Source organism: Mya arenaria, chromosome 14, assembly GCF_026914265.1.
Source record: "Mya arenaria isolate MELC-2E11 chromosome 14, ASM2691426v1".
Taxonomy (NCBI): domain Eukaryota; kingdom Metazoa; phylum Mollusca; class Bivalvia; order Myida; family Myidae; genus Mya; species Mya arenaria.
Window position 1 is genome coordinate 58,714,238 of NC_069135.1, and position 12,139 is coordinate 58,726,376.

Below are 12,139 nucleotides of genomic sequence, written 5' to 3' on the forward strand. Positions count from 1 at the left end.
CCGAGGGACCTGTGTCTACTGCCCGGGGACAGGGCAGCCGTCACTCTGCCTTGGAAGGCGAAGATACAGTTCCTGTCCACTAAGGGTAAAGTCTCACTACAGGATATTGTTGAAGTAGGTGGAACATGTAGTGGAATAGATTTCTGTGATGATAACTTGATAGTGTCCTTCCCAGGTAATGTTGAGTTGATGGACATGAAGGGAAAGAAGAGTGTGGACAAAGACAGCAGTAGCAAATGTTTGTTTATAAATTCTGAGTCTCTGACAGTGACCAGAGAGAGCCACAGACCGTCAATATATGTATCAGACTGGAGCGACACCATCACCATGCTAAGCACTTCTCTACAAGTCCTCAAAACATTCAAGGTCGCTGCACTGACTCGACCACTTGGCCTGACAGCCGTGGGGGGCAACCATCTGCTCGTGTGTGGGATGTTCAGTAACACCGTCAAGTTTCTAGACACGTCCACAGGCAAGATGACCCAACTGCTGGGTAAAGGAGAGGGGATAGAGAAGCCATACAGTGCGGCTTACTACTCACTGAACAAGTGGATGTTTGATACCTGCAACGAAAACGACTTTGTGAAAGTGTTCAAAGTTAAATAAAAAGCACGGTCATTTGGTTGTTAATCACATGAACACTGTTTTTTTTATCTTAAGGAAATAATGAGCTTGATTACTTTGTGTTTGTGGTGTTTAAACTGGAAAATTAAAAGAATAGTTTACGGAGAATTTCATGATTTTATATTAGAAATGTAACACACCATAACGACAAAAGTATATAATTGGAAACAATGATTATGGACTGAAAATTTATATAGAAATTTATGTTATTTTATAACGAATGTAATAGAAAATGTGGAAAGGAGCACATGCTTTAAAAATAATTAATTTAGGAGGTGAGGTGTTAATGGAGATGTTATAGAACATGTGACCAGGAGCATATGAACTAAAACAGAACTTCGACATTATTTGTTTGCCTAAAAGAGTGAAATGTTTGAAAATGTCAAATACTATTATAATAATAGGATGCTAATAACTATCAAGAATGCATATAATTCACAGTTTAACAACATTAAAAATATGCATTTGGGAGGAAAGAAATTGTATCAACATACATTGTACTATTTAAATGTGCCTGTCGGTAGCATTAAAGGTCACGAATACCTTTTCATTAGACTTTCTGACCCAAAACTTAAAAGAGTCATCCACTGTTAATGATCTATGTGCTTAACAAGTCTAAAGATAATCAATCATTCAAAAATAGTTAACGTGCGGACGACAAAGCTAAATAAATTTATCCCTTTTCAAGAGACACAAAAACAGTCTAAACGTGTATAGCATGACATAAAAGTAATATAACAAACTCCAAACATGCGACTGTGCAAAGTAGAACTATGATTTAATAAACGTTAAAACACAAGAACCAAGTCCCTAACAGAGGTGGCATCAGTTTTGATACAAAATTGAATACGAAGGCCGCATTTTATATTATTGTATTTGTAATGCGGAAGTTTTACTAAGTGTTCCTAGAGATTCGATCGTAAACCTCTTACATCAAGTTGGTATGTTTACAAGACCCACAACTGTTAGATTTTTTATAGATGTATTTCAAACGATTATGTATGTATTTTATCATAAAAATCATAGATTTATATGAACATTTAACTGTGTTTTTTTTTCGTGTTGTTGTTGTTTTGTTTTTTGCTTTTCAAGTTTAAGCACTTTTATGTTTTGATATTTTACAGCTGCACTCTCACAGATTGATGGTTTATAATTTTTTATCTTAGTCTCAGAACCGGCTGATTTTTGGTATCAATTCCTTTAATTTAGTCATATGCGATTACTCGCAATAGAACATATTTCAATTGTTTGGAAATCTGCCGACAAGTTTTTTTTTTCCTTAAAGCGTTCTTAAAACTGTCCGGAATAACATATCAATTTCCGAACGTTAACATGAAAAGTTGCGATCCATTCTTTGACAACAGTCTTTTCAAAACGGACTCATTCAAAAAAATTGTAAACATGGTCTATATGTGAGAGTACAGCTTTAATACTAACTAGATATGAAAAAGTGATTATAAAATTGGTGACTTTCATAAACTATCGACATGAAAATACGAACATTTTATTTACCCCATGATTTTTTTTGTTATTTTTTTGTTGCTTCCACATTTAAAATGTTTCATGTATTTAATATGTATTTATATATTCAGAATATATAGCTGAAGTAATTAGGTCTCTATTGATAATTATTATATTTCTTATTTTCACAATACGTATTGATCCATTATCTATGCTTTATGATTTCATATTGATTATTATTTTGTACATATAGATTTATATGTGTATACTGATAACTCTTCTTGGTTTGTATGATTTTGTTAATCATATAATATATTATGTATTACTTCAATTTAAATTTGAATTTGATAATGCCTATTTGAAAGTATATATTCAAACTCATGTTGATGGTTGATAAACTATGTGGTAAAGTCCATAAACGATACTCTTCTTCAATTTCGTGACTTTTAAATTGGAAAAAAACAGGCAACGTAATGAATGACTAGACGATGCAGATTGCTATTAACTATTTGTGCTATATATAACAAAGAAAATCAAAAGACTACATATATTATCAACAATACATATATAATGGACAGATTGATAAGCTGAACAAAAATCCGTCGATCACATTAGCTCTGAAACGAGCAAACACATATAAACAAGAGATGTTTTGTCAAACATTATGCCTTCCCCCCTGAGCACAATGCTGTCAGGATTATATGGACAATTGAATGAAATATGCATGGACCGAAACGACAGCTGATTTGTCACTGACATTGGATGCCGTTGAGGCAGTTTTAAGAATATGACCATTCAAAGTGTGAGGATAGAGTGTGTTATGACCATGACCCTTGACTCTATGACCTCAAAATCCATAGGAGTCATCAGCTGGTCACCAAAAATCTAAATGTCAAGTTTGAGGGCCATGGGTGCAGGCATTGACAAGTTATCACAGACAATCTTTTTTCGTTCAAGGTCACTGTGACCTTGACCTTTGACCCGATGACCCCTAAAATTATAAGGGGTCATCTACAGGTCAGACCCAACTCCAAGTCAAGTTTGAGGACCATGGGTGCAGGCATTGTAGAGTTATCACACGGACAACCTTTTACCATTCAAGGTCACCGTGACCTTGACCTAAAGACCCCCAAAAACAATAGGGGTCATCTACTGGTCAGGCCCAACCTCCAAGTCAAGTATGAGGGCCATGGGTGCAGGCATTGTCGAGTTATCACTCGGACAAACTTTTACCATTCAAGGTCACTGTGACCTTGACCTTTGGCCCGATTACCCCCAAAAACAATAGGGGTCATCTACTGGTCAGGCCCAACTTCCATGTTAAGTTTGAAGACCATAGGTATTGTTGAGTTATCACTCAGACAAGCTTTAAAATTATTTTACCATTAAAGGTCACTGTGACCTTGACCTTTAACCCGATGAGCCCCAAAATCATTAAGGGTCATCTACTGGTCAGGCCCAACCTTCATGTCAAGTTTGATGACCATACATCCAGGAATTGTTGAGTTATCACTCAGACAAGCTTTGGTCTACTGACGGACGGACGGACGGACGTACCGACCGACATTTGCAAAGCAATATACCCCTTTCTTCGAAGGGGGGCATAATTATCTTCTAAATTACATATATTAGAGAAAAACCAATGTTTAAGAAAATTGAAACTTTTGAAATATCTTCATATTTTATCTCTTTCTCAAAATCGGAGAAAAAGTTCAGGTTAATTAAGAGACTAGCGATATCATCTTCCAACATCAGCAGCAAATTTTGAAGCCGCTCTTGTCTCTCTTGAAAGAAATCCCAAAAGGTCACGCGCTCCTCATAATCCAAACTGCCATCGGCATTGCGTCTTTGCCGCCGCCGACGAGGTTTTGACTCAGCTTTAGTTCCGTCTGGATTCATGTGGAGGTAGAAACATTTTTCGTTGAATTGACACTCACCCCTTCCCTGGTCAAAGTAATTGCATGGCTTTTTCCTGCAAACAGAATCTAAAAAACTTGACGTTCTGAGGTGGGGCTGTTGACCTCAATTTTATAGTTTTTATAATTCTGTAAAAAAGGGTTTAAAGGACCTTTATTAAAGCCAGTGTTTTAGGCCTTGCTATAAATATGGGTATTATTACTGGTAACATCAGTACCAAGTTTAGTTTGATTATAACCTTGAGTTTTGGACCTAATGACCCAAAAACAAAAAAGGGTCATCTACTGGTATTGTCCAACATCCATGTCCGGTTTGAGGAGAACCGTCATGCAGGCATTGTTAAGTTAGCATTCCCGTTCAAGGTCATGATCAACTTGACCTTGCACCAAATGTCCCACAAATCAATAGGGTCCATCTTCTGGTCACACCCAACATCCATGTCAAGTTTTAGGACCATAGTTCTTTACATTGTCTAGCTATCACGTGGGTGAGCTTTTCACATTTAAGCCCATTGGGACCTTGATTTTAACCTGATGACCTCAAATTAATAGGGGTCATCTACTGTTCACACCAACGACCTTCATGTCAAGCTTGATAGTAAAGTGTGCAAGTATTGTTAAGTTTTTACTTGGAAAAGCTTTTCACATTAAATATCAGTGTGGCATTGACCTTTAACCTGATGATCTCAAATTTAAATGGGTCATAACCTGTGCATGGCCAAACCTGCATGCCAATGGGCTCTCGCATTGTCAAATTATCACACCGACAAGCTTTTTGTAGGTAATGCCACTTGACCAGTGCACTGATAACCTCAAAATCAATATCAGTCACGTACTGGTCAGGCTCAACCTCCATATCAAATTTAAGGACACTAAGTCGATACATTTTTTGTCATCTCTCGGACAATCGTATTTCTCTCAATGTCACAGTGACCATAACCTTTGAGAAAATGCGTCAAAATCAAAAGGTTTTATCTACTTGCCAAGAAAGACCTCTTATTTAAGTTTTTGGACCTATTACTCAGACAAGCTTTTTGCATACAATGTTATACTGACCTTGACCTTTGAGCCCATGACCTGAATATCAATAGGATTCATCAACTTATTACACCCAACTTCCAAAACAAGTTTGAGGGACAAAAGTACATGCAGGCATTGTTGAGTTATCACTCGGAAAAACATTAGTTTACTGATCCACTGACATGTACAAAATTTATGCGAAAAGCTACAGAAACAAGCTCAGTAGCAAAAAGTTTTAACATAAACCCGGTTTAATGGCACTGGGTAAACGCCAAAGACATAGAACATAAAATCACAAACAAGAAACAACAGCACAAAACAGCACAAAACTTCACAAACCGCACAGTGCATACATACTATATATAAAAAACTAGACATGTTTATCAAGGATTGTTAGGTACCGCCTTGGAATGCAGTAAAATGTAATTTACTGGGGGTTTAAACCAGTTTATGTGTACAAACCTCCCTCTTATCCCAACAAACCTAAATAAAGATATTGACATATTCAACCTCTCTTTGAAGGGGCATTATTCTCCCCTTACTAAGTACTTTCTCAACATTATTCCCCTTAACTTTCAAGTTTCTTGGTGAAAAAGGTTTGGAGTTGACTGTTGTGAATGTTACAAAATGGCATCATACTTTCAGACAGAATCATGGACAGACAGATCCACTGATGCACACGGACGGACAAGGGCAAATCAATAAGTGGGGGCATAATAAAATCAAAGTCTTACCCAAGAGCCTGTTTGTATCCTTGGATCAGTTTGATTTTATCTTTCTTCCTATCGACCCAGTACGCACTCGGTGTGACAAAATCTGACTGAACACGACATCCTGGACATGATCTGTGAATAACAAGGGCATTTTATTTATAAATCCTTGACTTTGCGTTTGAAAATGCAAACAGATCAAAGACATAGCCCTATTTTTTTAACTTAAAAAAAATCATGTCCAGTCAAAACGGGTCTTATATTAAAACTTATCACAGATGCATTGTGGTCAACTATATTTACATTTATAACAAAACATTCTAAGTTGAATAATAAAGGGATCTAACTTGCATTACATGCTACATAATTATCTGAATAGTTGAGTTTAGTAGGTTGGATAGATGGGGACATGCATGTCTCTTAAGTTTCATTTCATATTATGTTTTTGCGGAGATATTGACTTAAATGTGCTTATATGCAAAACCTTCACATGTGACACAGGCTGACTATTCTTAAAAACAAGAGCTGTCACAGAGACAGCGCGCTCGACTATTCACCACTTTTCAGTGTAAGGATTAAAAAGTTTTGGCGAAACATGCATGGATCACTGTTAGATTAGATTTCACTGCAACACATGATGTGCAGAGATATTAACATAAATGTGGTTACATGCAAACATTTTAACCAGAATTTTTAAGTGTAATAATAAAGGGCCATTATTTGCAAAACACAGTTATCTAACTTGATTATTCATTTAGGTTGGGTGGTTGAATATCATTGTATAAAGTCTCAATGCAATACATCAAGTAATTGCTGAGAAAGTATCCTATGTGTGCTAACATGCAAGACCTTAACCAGAATTTCTAAGTCGCATAATAAAGGGGCAAAAATTATATAATATGAAAGATCGAGTTATCTTACTTGATTAAATAAGAAGGTTAAATGGTTGGGAGCCTGTGTGTTTCAATGCAATACATGATGATTTCACTGAGGTGTTGCCTTAAAAGTTGTTACATGCAAAACCTTAACCAGAATTTCTATGTCGAATAAAAAAGGGCCATTATTTGAATTTAATGCAAACTAGAGTTATCTTACTTGGTTATTTAAGTAGATTGGATGGTTGAGTACCATTTTATAAAGTCTCAATGCAATACATCCAGTAGTTGCTGAGATATTAACCTATGTGTGCTTACATGCAAAACCTAAACCAGAATTTCTGAGTCAAATAATAAAGGGCAACTGTTTCGCATTAAATGCAAACTAGAGTTATCTAACTTGGAAAATTAAGTACGTTGGATGGATGCGTATCATTGTATCAAGTCTCAATGCAATACCTCAAGCAGTTGCTGAGATATTAACCTATGTGTGCTTGCACGCAAAACCTTAACCAGAATTTCTAAGTCAAATAATAAAGGCCTATTATTTGCATTAAATGCAAACTAGAGTAATCTAACTTGGTTAATTAAGTAGGTTGGATGGTTGAGTACCATTATATCAAGTCTCAATGCAATACCTCAAGCAGTTGCTGAGATATTAACCAATGTGTGCTTGCACGCAAAACCTTAACCAGAATTTCTAAGTCAAATAATAAAGGCCTATTATTTGCATTAAATGCAAACTAGGGTTATCTAACTTGGTTAATTAAGTAGATTGGATGGTTGAGTGCCACTGTATAAAGTCTCAATGCAATACCTCAAGCAGTTGCTGAGATATTAACCTATGTGGGCTTGCACGCAAAACCTTAACCAGAATTTCTAAGTCAAATAATAAAGGCCTATTATTGGCATTAAATGCAAAGTAGAGTTATCAAACTTGGTAAATTAGGTAGGTTGGATGGTTGAGTACCATTGTATAAAGTCTCAATGCAATACCTCAAGTAGGTGCTGAGATATTAACCTATGTGTGCTTGCACGCAAAACCTTAACCAATGGGTGACGCCGACACAGACGCCGACACAGACGCAGACGCAGACGCCGACGCTTGGGTGAGTAGTATAGCTCTCCTTATTCTTCGAATAGTCGAGCTACAAACGAGCTAAAATGAAGTTTACATCACTACAACCATCACATGAAATGTGAACCCCAAATGAAAGCATATCTTACAAGGGGATCAATTTGAATACAGGTTTATAGTCAACCCTGGATAACTACGGTATGAATATATTGGCCATGCAGTAATATATCTCTTCAAATATTAATACAAGTCTAGCATTATGTTTAACCTTCCTACGACTTTTAGCCTCGATAGTTTTTCTTACCTGATTGTCTTACTATCAAACTGTTTTGGTGCCTTCCATTTTCGAATACACGCGAAACAGAAGCAGTGGGAGCAATCGAAGAGAATACCAAATCTCTGCTCGGCCGTTGGCTGTTTTTTCAACACTGTGTCCATACAGAACCCACACTGCTTGTCTTGAATGCGCGCAATTGCGAATGATAGCTCCATGTCTCTCTCATGCTGCTGTTAACATTCCTGGCAAAAAAGAAAAATACAAGCTTTGAAGGTAGGGATTGGAAATCGGGTGAACATCTTTTTCAATCTTTGCAAAAAAATGGTCAAACCATCCGTTCATTTTTTTAGCTCACCTGAGCACAAAGTGCTTAAGGTGAGCTATTGTGATCGGTCTATGTCCGGCTTCTGTGGTCCAGCGTCAGCAATTCCTTATGAATGTCATCTTCTCCTAAACCACTTGGACAATCTTAATGAAACGTAATATGAATGATCCATGGTTGGTGCTCTTTCAAAATCGTTAAAAGAAATTTATTACCGGTACATGCATGACCTCTAGGGTCAAAACTCGCTATGCCATGAGGTTTCCTGTGGACTGAGTCTTCTGACACCACTAGGCCCAGACCTACTATCTTATTTTTGAAACTACAGCGAAGAGATTTTGACCATGTTCACTATTCTGTAAACAAATAACAATGTTGTGGTTGGATGACCTTGACTGTGACCTGTTAGCATGCTTTCTTATTTTTGAACCTATAACAATGAAAATTTGACCGTGTATTCAGTTTTGATAACAAATATCAATGCTGTGCTTTGATTACATTTATTGCACCTTTCTTTTGTTATGAAATTTGGAATATGTGTACAGCTTGAAAACATATATCAATATTGACATTGTCAGGTGACCTTTTGACCTACTTTCTTATTTTTGAAGCTACAGTTTTGAATTTTAAATCATATCTACAGCTTTGATAACAAATATCAAGCTATATTTTGATTACAAAGGTTAAACAGTTTACTCAGGAGAGCGATAAGGGCCAACATGGCCCTCTTGTTTTATAACGAGGTCGAAAATCGGACTAAAAATCATTGGAAATAATCAGTCAAACCATCAAATTTCGATGATTAAATTAAAATAATAAATAGTTAAACTTTAAAGAAAAACATGCTTTGAAATGTTAACAATTGTTCATTTTTAAGGCGAGCAAAATCCAAAACAAGTACTTGTCTATGCTCCAAGTTTTGTTTCTCGTCTCCTGGCAACAAAACAGCAAGCCCACAAAGATCACACACGTCACCATGACGATATTCGCACTCGTCACCATACGGGCAATCGCGATCAGCGGAAATCGGGCACAACAAATTGACCTAAACTTACTACCGGAACTTCATCAAAACTAAGGGAGGGCTCGGTATTTTCAAGATTGTTTGCTGCAGCGTGAGCATAGGAGTTTGGAACTGAAAAATAGAAAATTAGATAAAAAAAAACAATTATTTTTGGCTTTCATGTGGCCATTGAACAAGATGTTTAACACATGAAATTCAAGAAATCATGCATTTTTACACTTTAATTTTAAGATATCATGCACCTTTACACTTGATATTTAAGACATTTTGCATTTTAACACTATAAATTCAAGAGTATCATGCATTTTTACACTTGAATTTCAAGATATCATTTATTTTTACACTTGAAGTTCTAGAGTATCATGCATGTTCACACTTGAAGAAGAGTATCATGCATTTTTACTATTGAATTTCAAAATATCATGCATTTTTACACTTGATATTGAAGACATTTTATATTTTAACACCAAAAATTCAACAGTATCATGCATTTTTACACTTGAATTTCAAAATATCATGCATTTTTACTCTTGATATTGAAGACATTTTGTATTTTAACACTATAAATTCAAGAGTATCATGCATTTTTACACTTGAATTTCAAGATATTATGCATTTTTACACTTGAAGTTTAAGAGTATCATGAATTTTTACACTTGGATTTCAAGATATCATGCATTTTCACACTTGAAGTTTATTTTGAAGACATTTTGTATATATAAATGCCAAATTGCCGTAAAACTTTAACCGGACACTAACATCGGGGCGAGTAATAAAGCCGCCTTATTCTTCAATTATCGCACAAAAACTAAACAGCAGCCAGTTGTATAAAATTGCTTAACTCATTTGTCTGGATAAAGTTTGGCCAAAAATTATTTTCAATGGACACTATTTATCCGCTAATTATATTTGACCAATACAATTTCTGAATAAAAACAAAACAAAAGCTTACTGTAAGAACACTGAAACGGCTGGCCAGGAACAAATTCTGAAGCCTTTACCTATTCTTCAGGGGGCTTTGGAGTGGTGGGTGTGCTGGGCTCATTATTTAAGGCCTTCTTAAGGGAGACCATTCCTTTTGTAACTGGTTCCGAACTGGAAACAAGGTGTGGCATGTGGGAATTTCTGAGGCACGAGTTTCAATGGTGTGCTTTTCTTCTGACTTTCTGGTTGGAAGTTGGACCTTGGCTTTATATGATCGTACCTGAAAAGGATTTTTGCAAGAACAAAAGCATGTATACATGTACTTTTGTTGCATTAATTGTAAGTGATCTTCTACATGTAAAAAAGCTTGCAACAATGAACATACCTGTATCTTTCCCCAAAAGTACAGGATCAACAGATGTTGTACTTGCCATTATTGTCTACCGGATTGTGACGATCATGGGAGTAATTACAATTATCTCCTTTCCTGCAGGCCCAATGAACATAGTACCTGAAAATAGAATTGCCCTTAACCAGATGAAAATCCCCCAAACCAGACATTTTACTTTTCCTTCTGGATCATTGACTATGTTCTCATAATTCAAAAACAAATCTCGTAGATGCCAGTGCAAAGGGGTACTGAGTATACATGTGCAAAAGGGCTTTTGATAATGTGCAAGGTGGCACCGGCAATGTTTAATAGGGCAATTACAATGTACTAGAGGGCACTGACAATGTACAAGATGACATGGAGAAGTTGCGAGAGGACACTGATAATGTGCAAGGGGAAACTGACAATGTACTAGAGGGCACTGGTAATATGAAAGAGGGCGCTGATAATGTACAAGAGGACACTGATAATGTACAAGATGGCACTAACAATGTACAAGAGGACACTGATAAAGTCTAAGATGGCACTGACAATGTACAAGAAGACATTGACAATGTGCTAGAGGACACTGACAATGTGCAAGAGGGCACTGACAATGTGCTAGAGGACACTGACAATGTGCAAGAGTGCACAGACAATGTAAAAGAGGGCATTGACAATGTGCAAGAGGGGCGTTGACAATGTGCAAGAGGGCGTTGACAATGTGCTAGAGGACATTGACAATATGCAAGAGGGCACTGATAATTCGAAAGATGGCTCTGACCTTTAGGAAAAGGGCGCTGACAATGTGAAAATGGGCACTGACAACGTGCAAGAGGGTACTGACAATTTCAAAGAGGGCACTGACAATGTGCAAGAGGGCGTTGACAATTTTTAAATGGGCACTGATAATGTACAAGAGGGCACTGAAAATGTGCATAAGGGCACTGAGCTTTTGCAAGAGGGCACCGACTCTGTGCAATAGTGCACTGACAATGTCCATGAGGGCACTGAAAATGTGCAGGAGGGCACTGAGCTTATGCAAGAGGGCACTGACACTTTGCAAGCGTGCACTGACAATGTCCAAGAGGGCACTGACAATGTGCAAGCGGCAGTGACAATATGCAAGAGGGTACTTACAATGTGCAAGAGAGAGCTGGCAAAGTGCAAGAGAGAACTGACAATGTGCATGAGAGAACTGACAATATGCAATAGAGTACTGACAATGTACAAGAGGGGACCGACAATATTCTAGTGGTCACTGACAATGTGTAATAGGGTACTGACATTGTGCAAGAGGGCAGTGATTGTTTGCAAGAGGGCACTGACAATAATGAAAAGGGCGCTGACAATGTGCAAGAGGACAATTGCAATGTGGTAGAAAACACTGACACTGTTCAAGTTGGCACTGACAATTTGCAAGAATGCACACACAAGATGCGAGAGATAACTGACAATGTTCAAGAGATCACTGACAGTGTTGAATCGGGCACTGATAATGTTGACAATGCCACAAATGGATGTACAACTGACGAGCG

The 12,139-nt window shown here is 37.0% G+C and overlaps 1 protein-coding gene and 1 pseudogene across 1 annotated transcript in view; one reads left to right on the forward strand and one right to left on the reverse strand.

Annotated features, from left to right (window-relative positions):
• LOC128216307 (transcription intermediary factor 1-alpha-like) overlaps positions 1 to 606 on the forward strand; it is a 12,545-nt gene extending 11,939 nt beyond the window's left edge. The window contains exon 5 of the mRNA XM_052922872.1: positions 1 to 606. This exon is cut by the window's left edge and continues 218 nt beyond it. Coding sequence (XP_052778832.1) covers positions 1 to 606 — 606 coding nt within the window.
• Positions 607 to 3,699: 3,093 nt separating this feature from the next.
• On the reverse strand, positions 3,700 to 10,422 carry LOC128216308 (probable E3 ubiquitin-protein ligase makorin-1; annotated as a pseudogene).
• Positions 10,423 to 12,139: the final 1,717 nt, after the last annotated feature.